Raw genomic sequence first — 18,886 nt, forward strand, 5'->3', positions numbered from 1 at the left:
TGGCTGACCTGTCTATGTATGTGTCCTTTTTTCTCCCCCAGACTGTACAGTTTGTTCAGGGAATTTTTGTTGAAAAGTATGACCCTACAATAGAAGACTCTTACAGAAAGGTAAAGTATGAAGTAATATTTTCTTCACTAACTACCTGACATTTACTTCGACCAGAGTACAGGATGATTCTAAGGCAGCATCTTTTTTTTTGCCTAGGTTGCTACCTGTACAAAGAACCTTGATGTGCTTAGTTGATTTGCAAACAATACATGGCTCATGTAGATGTTTTGCTGACATGCATTAAAAGTATTCTGTATGGGTTGGTCCTGGGCAGATGACTAAGTTATTTTACTCACTAGCATCATGCTTAAATTAGGCCTTTGGAATTATTCTTACACTTTGGCAAACAATTCTGGGCCATCTTCTCAAATTTATAAGTAGTGCCTCTCCAAAGTAAGGATCACATCATACCCGGGAAATGTTGTAATCCAATGTCCTGTAGCTTATGCCAAGGTTTTAAAAAATATTTTTTCTGTTACTGTGATCCTATCCTCTATTTTTCTTGTTTCTTTTTGCCTATAGTGGGCTACAGTAAAACCCCTCCCCTCCAAATCTTGATGTGAAATATAAATACTGTACGTACCTTCCATGAATTTTTCGGTTATCTGCATTCATATATAGTTGTGAATGCTCAGAAACTTCTGAAAAGCTTCAAAATAGTCAGTGGTGCAAGCAAGCTCTTAATTATCATGAGTCAAACTGGAATCATAAGGCTTTCACTGTTTATCTCCACTTTTGTTTTGCAGCAAGTGGAAGTAGACTGTCAACAATGTATGCTTGAAATCCTCGATACAGCAGGGACAGTAAGTGAGATCTATGTTTGAGAGGACTCTAAGATCCCAAACCACAAATTTTCATTGTAAGGTCTTGGATGTAGGGAGCTGTCTTGCTTACATTACCATGTGAAACTCTGCTTATCCTACTCATAAGCAAACTAAAACTAATGGTAGCTCAAACTGTTCAGCTGCTTCTTTATTCTACCATGTTTTTCTTTATTGAAAAATAATGAACTGAAATTTCGCCTTGTTGGAATTTCAGATCAACACATTCAATAAAAAAGATCTGTTCATTAGAGCTTAAGTGCATCACCAGGATTCCAAAATTCCAACCAAACCTCTTAAATGCGTTGTTTTAAGTTTATCTGTATGCATATGTGCACAGATTGCCCAAACACGTACCTATACAGTTACCCCAGTTTCAACGAAAAACAGTAAACTAGCTAGTGGAAAAAGGGTCAACAAGAACAATATGGTATCAACAATAACTTTAAAAGTACAAACACCTTAGCTATTTTTGTAAGGAAGAGTTTTAAACAATGGATCTTACAATACAAACTGGAATGAACATGCCTGTACACTGTGACTTAAAACGACCCTGCTTTTTAAAAGAATAGTTCATTATTTTTAGTGTACATATTTTTAAAATTGCACATGGCAGGTGTCATTTTAGAAGGAACATTCACACAACCTGTCGGGGGAGGAATGTTTATGTTAGCAGTACCAACATTTCAGAGTATCTTTAGGAGACCCTCCTGATGATACCACCCAGGTTTGGTGAAGATTGGTTCAGGGGGTCCAAAGTTATGGACCCTCAAAAGGGTCGCCCCATCTACTATTAGCTTCTATTGGAAACAATGGGGGCATCCCACTTTGGGAGCACCCACTTTGGGGATCCATAACTTTGGACTCCCTGAACCAAACATCACCAAACTTGGCTGGTATCAGCAAGAGATTATCTTGATGATACCACCCAGGTTTAGTGAAGTTTGGTTCAAGGGATCCAAAGTTATGGACTCTCAAAATGTAGCCCCATCTACTATTAGCTCCCATTGGAAACAATGGGGGATGGGACACCCCCTTTGGAGGTCCATAACTTTGAACCCCCAGAACCAAACTTTACCAAACTTGGCTGGTATCATCAGGAGTGTCACCTGATGATACCCTGAAATTGTGGTGCCGCTAGCCTAAAAACTGCACCCCCTGGTGGCCAACAAAGTAAAAAACCCTAAAATATATTTTTAAAATACACCTGACTCATGTATAAGTCGAGGGGGGCTTTTTCAGCACAAAAAATGTGCTGAAAAACTCGACTTATACTTGAGTATATACAGTATTCCCACAATGAGTTTCATGGCTGCCCAATTTCTTTCATCTCCCCCCCCCCCGACATGAGTGACCAAGAGTCTGATTGTCCTCCATTGTAAGTAAATTCACTGAAGATGTGAATCTTAATATATTGTCAACTGAGAGTTTATGAAGTGTGGAGGGTTCAGTTGGTAGAGAATGTATAGCTGCCTCTCACAATATAGGAATGAAGCAGCTGCACACATCTTCAAGTGTGAAGCAGCCGTTATGTCTTGTTAAAAACTCTCACCCTTCATCTTGTGTTTGAGATAACTGACTTATTTCAAATTAAATTCACATTTGTCATTAGACTTCTGCAAGTGAAAAGAGTAGAAACTAACAATAGTCATGCTGTTCTTGTTCTTATTGAACATATACCAATTAACTAGTTGCACTAAAGCTGTTTTTTCTCCAAAATTTTTATTCCAGGAGCAGTTTACAGCAATGAGGGATCTCTATATGAAGAATGGTCAGGGGTTTGCACTAGTATATTCTATTACAGCACAGTCCACGTTCAATGATTTACAGGACCTGAGGGAACAGATCTTAAGGGTCAAGGACACTGAAGATGTAAGTAAATGGCTTCTTGCTTTGTGAATGGTTGGAATCTTTTTCTCACTAAACAAGCCAGCATCTGTTTTTGCACAGTTGTGAGAGGCCTGAAGAACGCAGCTTTAGACTGCTCTGTTACAAAATAATAAAATTCTCTATTTGGATGTTTGAGAGGCCCCCTTTCTTTATTCACATAGACATTACTGGACAGTTAGTCACAAATACCCAGCATCTAAAACTGGGTGAACTTTGGAAAAGTTCAGCTCTTGTAAGAAGCTGGACATTTTTTTGGACCATTCTGTAACTTACACACTGACACTCAAGCTAGAATTACCCCCTGCCCTACAACATCAATTTCTACTGATCAGGCTAACCATGTAGCCAAATTATTAACAAGCTCAGTAGTTCCTATTGTAGACAAGCTTCAAAACTTGCTCCTGTGATGTCACAAAGGGACTCCATACCTTCTTAACAGAGATGCTTCTGTTTTGAACGGTGTGATTTAGTGGCTAGCATGGAAGCTTGCTAGGTCACCTTGGGCTTGCTGTAGACTAAAATGGAGTGGAGGAAGATGTTGTAAGCTACCCGAAGTCCCCATTGGGGTGAAAAGCAGGGTGTCAATGAAGTAAATATCATGTTCAGCACAAAACTGATATATATTGAAGCTGTGTGTGTTGAGTTGCTTAATGGGCTAAAAATCATACTACCATCAAACTTCCTGTACTGCATGCTAATTTGAATATAATATACAAGCCATACCCCTCCCTACAAATCATGGTGATTCAGTCTTTTAATTTTTTTTATTTCTTTGTTTCAAAAACAGGGGAAAAAACCTTTTAGAAAGACCAAATGACTCAAACTATATGTTACAGGCCCTTTATATTGCAACACCAACAACTGAACACTTTTCTCAGTCTTTTACTAAAGAGTCATTGGTATATGCTAAACATAATTTTTTTCCTGCGTAAGTCACAGCTTCAGATCCATAGAAAAAGCAGGTATAAGCTTTAAGGTATAAGCTTTACACTCCACTTGCAGCAAAGCCCATTTCAGAATGCAGTGAAATTAGCTTGGGGGGGGGGGGGGGGGCTGTGTGTCTTACAACAAACTGTGCACATTAAAAAGACATTAAAAACCAAATCTATACCTAAAATGCCATAAAAACAAACAAATCCATCATCATAATGCAGTCAATTAATGGCCTCTTCCATAAAGTTGTTTCAGAGAATGCAGGGTCTGTCTCTCATAGTGATGAACCATTTTTGCTGAGAAGAACACAGTTGTTGTTCAGGGAAGGGAATCCTTTAAGTAGCCTACAGCATTAGCAATCTCTTAATACTTGATAACCAGCTAAATGTTAACTCTGGCAGTTGGCTTGCTGTGTGGTATCATACCAGTTCAACAGTAAGCTCAACCAGTTATAAAGGCTAGCATCTGTACCTGGATGTGTTTGGTGTCCTATTCCAGGACACAGCTGTTTAGCAGGTACAGTAGAATAATCACTACTGATCACTGAGTCATCCAAGCTCATCAGCTTTATATTGCATTATCAGTTCCTTTGTAGTAATTCATGACGTAGTCTGTGTTGTGAATGGATGCTTTCAGTACCCACAGGTGCCATCGCAGCATCTGCCAAGTGCAGCCTTCCTACATGAGATAAAACATTTTGTCTGGCCTGTATGATTTGTAGTCGACTCAGCGGCTCAAGAAACTGCCTGTTTTTGTTGCCTCCTTGGGATTATGTAATCAAAAAAGCAAGGGCGGAGGAACGATTCTGCATGCAGAGCTGAACGTGTTGAGCAAGTGGGGCTGAGCATTCTGGATCGGGCTGTCTCTCCCCCCACCCTTACTTCCCAAGCCCCGCAGGACTTGAAAAGCAGCAGCAGGGGAACAATCTGCATGTGGGTCTGAGCTAGCTCTCCCTGTCCCTCTCCCCGCCCTTGCTTCCCAAGCCCCACAGGAAGTGGAAAGCAAGGGCAAGGGAACAATCCTCCACATGGGCTTGGGAAATGGTGGTGGAAAGGTGGGCGGGGGGGGGGGAGATTTTTAAAGCTGTTATTGAGCTCTTTCGGCCCCAGGTGGGTTTGGCTTTTTGAACGCACCTGGGTTTTTATTGGTAAAAGAAAAAACAAAAAAATGCTGATATGGCTTTTTTGAGTTTTTCTGTGATTTAGGTTTATTGAATCACCAATCCTAGTTAACACTGCTTGAGCTGCCACTTGTGTCTTTGGAAAGGAATCAAAGGGACCATAATAGAAGAGATTCCCTTCATTCTAATTGTCTAAAATAAATGTATATTGTTACGTTCCTAATCTCGGTATACTGAATGTGTATCTTATTTGCAGCATCTTGCATAGTAATGCAAGGTTCCTGAGCTGCTTTCTCAAATAGCTGCAGTTCAACTGATTTGAGTGAAAGTACTTTCCATCTTATATTTGAAGTCATAAATTCTCAGAGGAATAGTAAAATTAATTTTGCTTCAGCAACACAGAGTGGCTGGGAATATGGGCTGTGACACTGCTATCTCACATTTGCTGTCTGTTCAGTTCTGGTTGAGGACAGTAACAATATCCATCTAATTGGCCTCCCTTTCCCCTCTTCTCCATTTCCTTCCTTCTTCCCTTTCCCCCCTTTCCCTTTCCTTTTTCCTTCCCTTAATCCTGATATGAGTGAGATTTTTAAGGGGATGTGTTTCATTTTTAAATTATTTTTCCTCTCGGTGGAGTAATTTGGCACTAAGGTATTGTTGGAATTTATGGATTTTATTGCCTATTGATCTTGTACTCCACCCTGAACCCATAAGGGGCAAGGTGACCTATAAATTGAAATAAATAAAGACCATCCTAAGCATAGCATAAATGCATACATGCTTAACCGTGCTGTCTTAACCAGCATTATACCCTTCTAAGTCTGCTGAAGTCAGTGGAAGGTTTAACTCTGCCCATCATGTCACTGCAACTGCATTAAAATCAGTATCTTCTAAGTACATTGGTGCTTTATTTTCTGTTTGAGGGAAGATACAGTGATCTTTTGAGGGGTGGCTCAAAGATGTCTGTCTCTTTGCTTGTAGAATAAGTTTGATTTGAGGAGGGATTGAGATGTGCCTGCTGCAAGGTTGTACACATTAATTTCCCCTGATGTTTGAATGCTTCCTGATCATGTTGAACCGAGAAAACAAGTTTGAAGGCATATTAAAAGTAATTCTGGATCTCCTTGAGGGAGCCCTTGTCCAGTAACTACCTTTGCATGTCCTATTTTTAATATTTAAATATTTCTTATGGTACGTTTGTAAACATTTGTGAGCAAAAATATGTTATGTTCATGTACGTTCCTTTGGAAGAGGCAGGCTTTGCAGCTGTGTTTTTGTATCTGTATGTGTGGGTTTCAGTATTTCAGGAAATGGAATACCGTGCACGCCCAGTGTCAGCAGCTTTCTGTCTGTCCATAGTGTTTTTACATGGCTTTGGGGGAAACAGGATGGGTGTGTGTGTTAGTATTTTACAGTTAAGCTGTTCATGGGACATTACTGCCAAAATGTATGTAATTCACACTTAGATTGTAACAGTTGCCTTGCTGGAGCAGGTTGAAGGTCAGCCTAGGATAGCGTGTTATCTCCAGGGATGTCCAGTTAGCACCTCCCAAGCTGGGCTTGATGGGAACAGGCTGCTTCAGAATCATGCCTGTTTTATTTTTAATCTCCACAGTGAATAATTGGCATGCATCTAACCTCCATGTGTTGTTTAATCTTTCTTAAAAGTTGTTTATGTTGGTGGCCTGCCACATCATATGACAATGAATTCTGCATTAATTGCACACAGCCTAAATATTGCTAAACTCAAACCGAAGGTCTTGCTTCCGTCTGCTGCACCATGGCTGAAAAAGTCAAACTGTTCTTCATTTCACCGTAACCAGTTGGCAGTTGACTTGTTGGGATGACCCTAAGTTCTGGTCTAATGATAGAACGTAGTCATGTAACTTCTTTTTTGTTTGACGCAGGTCCTAACTTTATAAACCATTAAGCTGCTTTGACTTCACACCTCTATTTTGGTAAACTATCAGAGCAGCCTAAGCTAAGCGAGGAGTGGCGCTTCTCACCACTCCTACCCACCCATCCCTGCCCATTGGGTTGCCCCTGGGCTCTAGTTGCTTCCCAACTGAGAATTGACTAATCCAAAGTTCAGGTTTATTGGTATGACTAAAGAATATGAATGCCAGGGATTTGAATATGGGGCTTCCAGGTACTTGTCAGAGTTGTTCACCTCTGTGGCAAATCCTTTAGTGGTTCTGGGGCAGTGATTTCATTATAAGGATTAGTTTTTAATTACGTAGCCTGTGGCTTTATATTCGTGTTTAAATTTTTTTGTTAAATGATTTCTATTACCATATTATTTACTTCCAGGGGTTTCTGTAAGATTATTTTGGGCAGTTTGTCTATAGTGATCATAAGTGATTTAATAAAATCATAATATTAATAGAAGCAGCAAAAGCGCAAAAGACCGCCAAATGCCTGGGAACAGGAGGTGCATTTAGACCCAGTGCTTAAAACTCAGTAGAGTAGGTGCCAAGAGTATCAATGGAGCGGGGGATTGTCCTGTGGTGGTGCCTCATCTATGAGGCTACGTCCTCTGTTCCTGCTGAAGGCCAGACAGCCAGGGGGCAGGGGTACTCTGACAATTACCTCAACAGCTAGATTCATATGGGAGCAGATAATGTTTTAGCACCTTGGTTCTAGGTTGTTTGACATGTTAAAAATAACTGGTTTGAACTGTGCTCAGAAACACCTGGGGGATTTCTCTTAATATTGGAAAGATAGGTTATTCCCTTAAGAGTTGAACCAAGTAAGGGTCTTGGGGCTCTACTCTGCCCCTAGCTGAAATTTCAGAATAGTCTTTGAAGGTCATACGGCACCAGTCAGTAGTAGTTAGGCCTTATTGTATTGTGATCAGATATGCAGGTATAGTGTCTTGGGTTAATTTGCTATTGTTAGACATGCTTTCTCAGGCTGTGTCTGTGCTGAGAATTCTTCATTGAAACTCCAAAAGCAGAAGACTAAGCAGAATCCGTTGAAGCAGTTACAAAAGCATGCACAATTGATCCTTTGCATTTCATGATTCAGCAGTGCCTTTCCAGAAAGGTGAAGATGGCATTTATTTCCTAAGTGGGGTCAGCTCATTTTCATTCCATAGTACAACTAGATTCTTAGGAATTCGTCTGGTTGCTATTGTGTCTTGTAGCATGTGAAATGTCAGCTCAGGTTTTTGTAATTTTTTCCCTCAGAATGCTATATTAGCGTAAAGATATGGGGAAATAAACTGCATAGCATCACATCTTCCAAACTGTGTTGCTTCAGTGTATTTGATAGTAGCAATTTTCAGTGTAGTGTTGTCATGGCAGGGATATTGTTTGCTTCTTTTGCAGGTACATAATTCCATCTCTGGTCCACAAAATGTTCGTTGGAGCTTCTAATACTTTTGATCTCATAATTCCTAATTCTCTATTTTTAGCATCAGGATGCTTCAGAACTTATATTAGTCAGTAGAAAAAATGTATTGAGATTGCTGATCTTAAAAGGAACACATGAAAGCTGTGAAGAATTTCAGCTCTCATTAAACAGAGCTTCCTTCAAATTGGTTACCTTGTCTTGTAATTATTTTTGCAGTCCAGATTAAGCAAACATTCGTAATCTGTTTCTCTTTCTGTCTCTCTACACAGGTTCCAATGATTCTGGTTGGCAATAAATGTGACCTGGAAGATGAGCGTGTAGTTGGTAAAGAACAGGGACAGAACTTAGCAAGACAGTGGTGTAACTGTGCCTTTCTAGAGTCGTCTGCGAAGTCTAAAATCAACGTTAACGAGGTAACTATCAGTTGATCCTTGTGAAGGTAATGTGTGCATTATGTTGGTAGTCTTAAGTATATGTTGTCCCCAGTATAGATGTTCCTAAAATCCCATGAGAGTAAGTATTTACCACTCTAAAAACCTACATTATGATGGCTTTGTTCTGAAAAGATGCTATTTTGCTTCATTGTTTTTGCCATTAGTTACAAAATCATACCTGCTAAAGGTGAGGCTTGCCACATGGACAGTACAAAGGTCCTGTGGTCATGATGCAAGGTGTGGGTAGTTAACTTCCCTGATCTGTCAATATCGGATACATTATGCTATCATGTTGCCCTGGAGAAAACTAATCCTTTTGCCCAGAACTTTTTCTTCAACTCAGGCTAGCTGTGCTTTTACAGTGGGACTAAATGTAAGGCTTAAATGGTTTCTGTCATGTTTGCTTGGCAAGCACCTGTGCAAACAGGTGTGCCAAACATTGCACTTTTAATATCACAAAGCCCAGATCACTTGAAATGTGTCTCTTGAAAATAAAATGGCTAGATATGTGGAGATTAGAGCCTGTTAAGCACAGAGATGAAAGGCAGAAACTTCATGATCTAATTGTTAGGGATTGTCATCTAAATGGATATAAGCAAAATTAGTATATAGAGATGGGGATCTCAATTGAGGATGGAATTTAAAGGCAGTAGGGCTGAGCTGAAAATGCTTACTGTCTGAGCATTAAACAGCAGCAGTGTTTCTTGGGGGGCGGGGGGGGGGACCAACCCAAGAAGCATAGCCTTTATTTATACATTTGTCTAGCTTCATGAATGCTCCAACTTTCTCTCCTGTGGCAGCTCAAAGCAGTTCATATCATTCTACTTTTCTTCAATTTTATCCTCCTAATAACTCTGTGAGGTAGTCTTAAGGCCACCCAACAAGAGTGAGCAGAGTTAAGATTTCAGCCTGGGGCTCCCATATCATGGTCTGACGTTCTAACTGTTGTATTACATTGGCTGTTTTCATAATCAATTTTGTTGGCCATCAGTGCTACCATCACATAGCCCAGTGTAGCTGGATCGTGCCATCACGTTCATGATTTTATCCCCGATTGGCTGGAATCCCTGGAAGGAAGAACTAAAAATTACCTAAAAATAGTGCTGAGGCTAGGGAAAAAAGGGAAGATAGAATAGAAAATAGGTGAACAATGTGACCAGTAAGCTTTTCACAGGAAAAACAGTCTGTGTTTTGGTCCTTAAATGATAATAGGCAAATATTTGACACATCTCTGGATGCTCATGCAACATAACAAAAAAGGGCATTGTGAAAAAGTTAGTACATACTTAATAAGATTCCGATGTTTTTATGCCCACTCTAAAGTAATGAATGTCCAGCATCTGCTTGAGACATGAACTGCCTAATCTGTTCATGATATGCTCTGCAGCTTTCTCCAAAAAACTGTTCTTGCTGACGGAGCTTTAAAAACCATGGAATAGAAAGTGGAAATCACTGAAGTTGATGTACAAGTGTGTTTTTTTGTTTAGCAGTAAGTGGTCACTGAGAGTAGATAGAGCAAATATCATGGGCAGAGCAAGTGTGCCTCCTTCTCCAAAGCCCTTCAGAAAAAGGTCACACCTTTTTTTAACTGAAATTCGATTGCTAATAGTTGTTAAAATATGTAATGAATGAAACACACACAAAAATTTCACTCTCAACCATAATGGGCATTCAAGAAACTGCTAATTATTTCCCAAAGCATTTTAATATATTAGGGAACTCAGCCAAACTAGGGAAGACCATTCCTTTGTTACCTATTTTGCACTCATTATTTAATCCATAAATTGTGTGACCATCCTCAGTGAGTGATTCATGAGTTCAGTATGTGGCACATGTTTGCTTCTCATTTGCTCTGCTTAGAAAAAGTGGACCATATGGCTGTTTTTGTGGTTCTCTTCCACTTTTTTGTTTTGTTTTTTGAAACAATTTTCAGCTGATCGCTGGGTTTTCTTACGGCTCTGGGAAGACTGATTGCTGCCTTATTTCATGGGAGTAAAAAATACTTCAATTTTTCAGCATCTAAGGATTCTCTTCCAAAAATATCCATTGTTGTGATTATATATATATTACACTGGTAATGTGCTGGTATTGAAAAGGAATACTTCCCTAGTTTGATTGTGGGCAGTAGAACCTAAAGAAAAACAAAGGAAGAGAGGCACATACTACCTGCACAGAGATTTCCAACCCATGGGGAGGCAGATAGTTAAAGCAGTGACTCAAGTCTTCATTTTGCCTGCTGAATTTAGCAGCCTGAGTGATTGATGTGCGTCTTTTTTGAAATGCAAATACATGGTTTTAACAGTGATCTCTGCATTTGGAGCATCTTGGAATGTCTTAATGTCATGGTTGGTAGCCATACTAATCTGCAGTAGTAAAACAAAGGCAAGTGAAGTACCTGAAAGACCAGCAAAAACTGGTCTTTCTCCTGGAGGCGACTGAGGGCATCCTGGATGGGTTGGGAAATCACCCATCCAGGATGCCCTCGTCGCCCGCCAGGAGAAGGCCCCTTCACGGTAAGTGACCAATGGACCGTTTAGAGTATAAGCTTTTGAGAGGCAAAGTGCCTTTCATTGAATACTTTGAGATATTGACTCTTTCATTTGGCTTAATTATTTCCCCTTTTCTGTTGGGAACAGTTCAGGCCTCCATTCAAATTGTTGTCTTGAAATGGGGAAAGTTTTAAAATGTGTCTTCTGTGGCACATTCTTAATAAGGCTGCAGCCACTTTTAACAGAAGCAGTATATGGACTTGTTTCACTTCCCAGAGAAGTGGAGGGTCACACTGTGCGTAGAATACCAGGTGGCCTCTTTTTAATATGGCGGGTATAATTTTAAGAGGGAGTGAACATTTTGCAGTTGGCCATGTTCAGGATCATTGAAATAAGGGAGCACCCGCAAGCATGTGAGTGTGAAATGTTCCGTAAAAAAATGCCCTATTCTTTTTAGGTTAAGAGAATATTCATATTACTGCATGTATAAATTAGGACCTGTTGCAGATAATGGCATTATCAAAAAATAAAAAAGGAATGAGGGGATAGATTTACCACTGTTTGATGCTCTAAAGTCAGAGCTACAGAGATCATCATCCTCTATGGAAATCCCTAATAGTCTTTTTGTGTTTAAAAAAACCCCTGATGATTTGAGGATTAGAAGAGTAAGAAAATACACAAAGCAGAGAAAAGTGTGAATCTTTTAGTAATAATAATTAAGAATTTCTATCATTGTAATTAGGGAGCTAGTGGTAAATCTTTAATTGTGTCTCTGTTTGGTTCAGAGGATTATACAGTGTGACTTCAGTATGTGTTTTTATTGTTGGTTTTGTCTGTCTTTTTAAAAGTTTTAATAAAATTATACCAAAAAATGAGGTTACCATCCTCTAGTTGTAGAGAGTGGGGGAGTTTTTGTTCTGTTTCAGTTTGTTTTTGCTGTCAAGTCGCAGCTGACTTATGGCCACCCTGGTGGGGTTTTCAAGGCAACAGACATTCAGAAGTGGTTTGCCATTGCCTGTTTCCCCATCTTGACTCTGATATTTCCAGGAGGTCTCTTATCCAAAAACTAGCCAAAGTTGGGACTAAGAGAGGGCAATTGGCCCAGGGTCATCCATGGTGCAAGTAGGGATTTGAGCATCGGTTTCCTTGGTCTTAGCTTTAACACCTTGACCACTATGCTAAGCAATAACAAGGTTTTGAAATGAGTTGTCATTGGAGCAAGAAAATGTTGTACCTTCTGCTTAAAAGCTTCAATGAATGTTTACCTGCAATAGGAAGTGATACTGGATGGTTTTGATCAAACCTAATGAAATGAGGTAAGGCATGTTTATGCCAGTTCTAGAACTTTGGAGGCAGTGCAAGGGTAGAAACATGGCTCACAAGGCTCACAAGTGGCACAGCAGTGGAGCATACACCAGCTCAGTAGTATCAGTTTAGCTTCTGGGAATATTTTGTTGCGGCTTTTACAGGTATGTACCAATGCTGTTGGTTGTGAAGGGGCGTATGCTACCTCCTGCAAGAAGAGAATGTCAGAGGATGCTGCTGGTAGTTGTGAATCTGAAGAGTTAGTCCAGACCGATTATAATGCTGTTCCCAAGTGCTGTACCCTTTGGTACAGCAGCTGAGCATGGAGTGTGTTGTGCATGCATAGATCATATGAGGGAATATAAACTGGTGTGATGCAGGTGAACAGGATGCAGGCATGAAGTCATGCCTCTGAATGTCTTTGAATAAGTCTCTGTTTTCTTATTCATAAAACAGAAATAATAGCATGCCCCATAGAGTAGCAGTCCTGGAGCTCCCTCTTTCTTTTTTCTCTTCTACACCATTTTAGTGAGCATTCCAGTATATAGACTGTACAGGACACACTGGAAGATAATTCTCCCTTCAGTGGTGCGGGTACCTGGCAGTGGAGTGTTGACAGTCAGCCAGCTGTGCGTATGGGCAGAGTGAAAAACAGGATACCGTATATACTCATGTATAAGTCGAATTTTTCAGCACATTTTTAATGCTGAAAAAGCTCCCCTCGACTTATATGCGGGTCATTAAAATTTTGTGTGTGTTTTTACTTTGCCGGCCAGCAGGCGGTGCAGTTTTTATGCTAGAGGCACCAAAATTTCAGGGTACCCTCAGAAGACTCTCCTGATGATAACAGCCAAGTTTGATAAAGTCTGGTTCAGGGGGTCCAAAGTTATGGACCCCCAAAGGAGGTGCCCCCATTCCCCATTGTTTTCAATGGGAGCTATTAGTAGATGGGGCTACCCTTTTGAGGGCCCATACCTTTGGACCCTCTGAACCAAACTTCACCAAACCTGGCTGGTCTCATCAGGAGAGTCTCTTTATGATACCAGCCAGGTTTGGTGAAGTTTGGGTCAGGGGATCCAAAGTTATTGACCCCCAAAGGTGATGCCCCATCCTCCATTGTTTACAATGGAAGCTAATAGTAGATTTTTCATTTCTGATAATATCCCTCTTAAAATCTAAGTTGGGTTACATTTGGACATACAGATGATGATGAGGAATCCAGTTTTGAAGGATTTTAACTCTTGTGTTTTAGCTTGGTTGCTGGGTGAGCTAAAGTTTTTGTACTTTTAAAGTTATTGTTGATACCATATTGTTCTTGTTGACCCTCTTTTCCACTTACAGAGCCAGTTTACTGTTTTTCTTTGAAATAAATATTCAAAAACATTTAACCTACTGATGCCTCAATTGATGCTGCATTTCCCACCCTCGACTTATATGCAAGTCAATAAGTTTTCCCAGTTTTTTGTGGTAAAATTAGGTGCCTCGACTTATATGTGGGTCGACTTATACACGAGTATATACGGTAGATTAAAATCCAGCATCTGTTCCCCTAAGTAATGGTCTTGTGGCCCAGCTCCCCTAAGTAATGTCTTGTGCTGTGTTGGGTTAATACTAAGGAGACTAAAATTATAGGGTGGGGGCTTTGAATCATGCTGCAGAAAGAATGGTAGATTCCTTCCGTCTGCAGGTACCCACACTGGGATTCTCCCAAATTTCCCCCCTCCTTTTTTTTTTGCAATGTTTGTTCTCTAAGCTGTGTTAAGCATCTAGAAGCCAAGTTGACCTTGATGTGTTTTGCCCTAGGCTGACAGCATAAAATTGTGTAACTGTAAACCCAATGAGGAGCAAGTGTGAGAAACCTAAATGCTGTTATAGTGTATGCTTGTACAGAATGAAAGAGATGCTGGTTTTATCTTGCTTTTTTAAAAAATGCTTGGCTCTGCTTAAGTCTTCTGAAAAAAAGATAATATCAGGGTTGTATCTAATATCCAGATATTGCAGTTCACAATGAACCGTAGGCTGAGGCATCACAGGCCTGGGGAAAGTGGAGTTTCCCATCAGGCTGAGTAGTATATTATCATTTCTACAAAGTGAACTGTACCAAAGGTATGCTTGCAGAACAGCCTCTTGTTCCTGCTTCAGCAAGATAATGCACAGCTAGAAAGATGGGAATTGTCTCTGGAGACAGTTGCTTTTACCACCCCCTCCACCCACCCACCCCATATATAGGGTACCTTTCTGTTAATTTGAGAGCTCTACATATAAGCAACCGGTATATTATCCACTACTTGGGCCTTATCAGTGACCATTATGGATAGTCAAATCTTACCTGTCATGTTCTCCCATATGATAAATAGAAGGGTTGTAAAGTGAGCGCTGGCCTCTTGGATGCTACATTGTTGGTGGCTTATATATGAATAGGTGCTTAGAATGGACAAAATTAGACTCAGGCTATTACTGATACTCTTTCTTCTGCTAGACAAAAAGTATTTGGATTTGTTAACTTATATATGCTACTGCTTAAGAACATGCTTACGGCAATTCATGCAATAAAAACAAAATTACTATGATCCCCAAATTCACTCACATGTGTTGGACAATCAGACATAGAGCAGAATGGATGCGGGGGTGGGGGGGGGGTAGCTCTACAAGAGGGCCCTGCCTAGCACCTGAGGGAGGGAAGAAGAGGCAGTTGGGTGGCCAACCTAATTGGGGTAGGGGGCCATTGGTACCCTGGAATTTCCTCCTGGATTTGGGGGTGGGTGGGTAGTCAGCATAATGATGGCATTTCATTTCAGGTGTATGGATGGCTCAACATCATAGAAGAGCATAGACCCCATAGCACAATTCCAAATGCATTCAGGAATTTGTTCCATTAAAGTAAGTCTGGTCTACACAATAACTACATGCTCAAGAGCCTACGTGGATATTTGTGACCAGCAACTGTAGTGTGTGAGATGTGGTTTCCTGCCTTGCTGTTGCAACCACAGGAAGGCAGCTTAAGCTAGACCAGGGGTAGGGAACCTGCGGCTCTCCAGATGTTCAGGAACTACAATTCCCATCAGCCTCTGTCAGCATGGCCAATTGGCCATGCTGGTAGGGGCTGATGGGAATTGTAGTTCCTGAACATCTGGAGAGCCGCAGGTTCCCTACCCCTGAGCTAGACTATAGTTGGGGAAGCTCCAGCAGGAGAGAAGACCTTTCTCAGAATAAAACGTGATAGCCTTACCAGGAGGCTAATTGTTCCTGACCCAGATTCTACTTCAGAAAGTGCCAGGAGAGTTTCAGTGCATGCGCACTCTTGTGCTCTCTTCCCTTTTCACTCCCATTTATTTTTCACCTTTGATTTAGCCTAAAGCATTGGGTAAGATGCTCTCTAACACCTGCTTTTCTGGTTTTCTCCCAGATCTTTTATGATCTCGTCAGACAGATAAATAGAAAAACACCAGTGGAAAAGAAGAAGCCTAAAAAGAAATCATGTCTGCTGCTCTAGACCCACAGCATGCAGCAGATCTGAGCCAGGTGAGCAGCTGTCCAGAGTGCGGAATTTATTCTCCTGTTGTCTGAAATCTCTGCTCGATTGTTGTGGCCTTCTTAGCCTTGTGGTGATACTTCTCACTTTGCTGCAGCGTGTGATGTGCAGATGTTCACAGGTTTGGGGGCAGAGGGTACCTAGATTCCGTTGGCAAAGCAACGAGAGGCTGCCAAGCATTCCAATCCATCTTGGGTGGATTTCTCTAAATGACCTCCCTGTGTAATTTGGCCAAGCATTCTGTGCCCTACTCACTCTTGAAAAGACCCACACATCATTTTTCCTCAGGTTCCATCTCCCACACTGTAAATTGGGCACAGGACCTGGCAGTTCACAGATGATTCATCTTGCTAGTTCCCTTACTCAAGTACCATCTTTTCAAAGAACCTGGAGCCACCTGGCTCCTACTTGCGCTTGTGGCTTTCCATAGCCAATAATTTCCCACAAGGAAAAAACCCCACACACAACAGATGCTTCTTTTTCTTCTCTTCCCTCCTTCTGCACAGTAGTTCTTGCTGTTCATTGAACAGTAAAAGCCAAATGGTCTTCTCCTTATCCACACATGCGCCTAGAGAATATGGTCAAAGTACATGGTATTGTTTTGACTTTACAAGGCATAGTATTCATGGGGGGAAAGTACTGAAACAGATTTTGAGTGGCAATATGGCATCTCTTTATATAATGAGGTCTTCACACACAGTTCTCTGTGATTATGGTGTACCTGTTTGTTGACTCAGTGTTGGACATTTAGTTTTTTCGTCTTAGTGCTGGTGTGAGTTACCTGGGGCACGCAACCTGTGTCAGATGAAACCCAGTCACACAGGACTTGCAGGCTCTCCTCAATTCCCACATGTGCGATCAGGACCAAGCAGTTTTCTTAGCCTGCAGTGAACCTAGGGGGCTGTACATATGGCTTCCTGGGCTGTTTCAAGTTGGAAAAATGGTGTGGAGCAAGGCTGAACTCTCATATGCCACACTCCTAATCTGTGCACATGTACCTGATTTGGGAATGATGGAGGAGGAGGTTCTTGTACCCAATTTTTGTCTACCTTTAAGGAGTCTCAAAATGGTTTACAATCCCCCTCCTTTTCTCACCTCGCAGCAAACACTTTGTGAAGTAGGTGGGGCTGGAAGAGTTCTGAGAGAACTGTGTCTAGCCCAAGATCACCCAGCAGACTTCACGTGGTAGAGTGGGGAAACAAACCTGGTTCTCCAGATTATTGTCTGCTGCTCTTAGGCACTACACCACAATGACTGTATACCCATTATGCCCACAGCTCATATGAGAATGTGTTGTGTCTGACAAAGGGAATGACATTGATCCCAACCTGTGTGTTGTCTTTAACAGTTCTGTTCTCTTCCCTATTCTCTCTGCTTCCTCCATACAAAACTTTGGCTTGAATGTTAAGCACACGTTCTTTTGGCAGAAGACACTTCTATCAGCCTAAATGAACAGAACAGTTTTCTCTAATTCCCCTCCCACAGTAAATTCCAATTCAGCGGTGCCCAGCACCAATTCCCAGGGGCCCAAGTTTTGGGGACAGAAGGCTGCAGTAGAAAGGAGGAATGCCGCTCCACTTGAGCTAACTATAAGCCATTGCATAGAGAACTTGTAAGCAGTCTCAGTAATCCAGTTTCCAATTATATCATCCTTTAAAAGGACAGAATTCTTGGACCTGAGCCCAGTTAAACAGTGAAATATCCTTCCACAATAAATAAATTGCCACAAGGAACATTCCTTCTAAGAATATATCGAGAGAGTACCTTTAGTTCTGTGTCTCCTTGATTTTTTAAAAATAAAAATTAATCTGTTCTAAATTTTACCTTTTGTTCTGTCTCTTCTGCCCAGGATTGCAGGAATGAAGAACTGTTGCCTAACTTGGAAAGTGCCAGCATTCCAGATTTCAAATGATTACACCACCAATTAACAACGTATCTGAAGAGCTTCTCCTGTTTTTATATATTATGTGAAGAATTTCGATCTTATAATGGTTTGCACAAAGGTCCCTGGGAAAAAGAAAAGAAAATTGGTCTGTGTATATCTCTTGGAAATTAAAAACAATAGTCCTTCTCCTTTGCAATAGCAATTAACAGATGTGATAAGTATAATTGACTCTAGTTGTATGATTATACAAAGAGCATGGATGCATTTCAGATGTTAGATATTGCTACTATAATTTCATAATGACCTCTTACCATAATTCTTCTCCCATCAAGCACTAAAAAGGTCACTCAATTAATACTTTATATCTATCATGATAGATATAACAATACAAATTTTACCTTTTGAACTCACTGCAGCAAATAACTTTTTCCAAGTCATTGACTTCATTTTATATTTAAAAAGTTACAGAATATCATTATTTTCATTCTGCCATTATATTCTAATTAAAATTGTGCATAATGCTTTGAAAAAAATGGGTCTTTTATAGGAAAAAACTGGGATAACTGATTTCTATGGCTTTGAAAGCTAAAATATATAATATACTAAACCAACTCTAAGATTGCTTCTTGTGTTTTACTGTCACAGATTAAATTACAGCTTTTATGAATGATTAAATTTTAGTACATTTTCATTTTGTTTGTGTGTCTCTGTTCCAGGTTGCAGGCTTTGATTAAAAGGGCAATTTAAAATGTGTAATAGTAAACATTAGTGAGACATCTTAAATAATTTTCACTTGTTTTGCTAGTACATGAAAGTTCACAGTGGTTTATGGCCAAGGCAGGAAAGATGGTTCCTTTCATTCCAACAATATCTGTTGATAAGTTCATCTACACTCTTTAACTTTATAGATCATTCCAGACCGAGATTATAAAAATAACATTTACATTACATTAGATAACTGCATTATTAGATGTAAATGACTTATTAATGAATGCCAATAGTCCTATTATGTAAGCATAATTAATTAATTATTAAGCTGTTGTAAAACACCAAATGCTTTCTCAGTTTTTCT

The 18,886-nt window shown here is 40.3% G+C and overlaps 1 protein-coding gene across 2 annotated transcripts in view; it reads left to right on the top strand.

The window, feature by feature from the left end:
- RAP1A (RAP1A, member of RAS oncogene family) overlaps positions 1-18,505 on the top strand; it is a 101,547-nt gene extending 83,042 nt beyond the window's left edge. For both annotated transcript variants that reach the window (XM_048497372.1, XM_048497374.1), the window contains 6 exons: positions 42-110; positions 798-854; positions 2,604-2,744; positions 8,439-8,582; positions 15,804-15,919; positions 17,779-18,505. In XM_048497372.1, coding sequence (XP_048353329.1) covers positions 42-110; positions 798-854; positions 2,604-2,744; positions 8,439-8,582; positions 15,804-15,890 — 498 coding nt within the window. In that variant the 3' untranslated portion in view covers positions 15,891-15,919; positions 17,779-18,505. The remainder of the gene's footprint in view (positions 1-41; positions 111-797; positions 855-2,603; positions 2,745-8,438; positions 8,583-15,803; positions 15,920-17,778) is intronic.
- Positions 18,506-18,886: the final 381 nt, after the last annotated feature.

Source organism: Sphaerodactylus townsendi, linkage group LG05 (genome assembly GCF_021028975.2).
Source record: "Sphaerodactylus townsendi isolate TG3544 linkage group LG05, MPM_Stown_v2.3, whole genome shotgun sequence".
NCBI classification, from domain to species: Eukaryota; Metazoa; Chordata; class Lepidosauria; order Squamata; family Sphaerodactylidae; genus Sphaerodactylus; species Sphaerodactylus townsendi.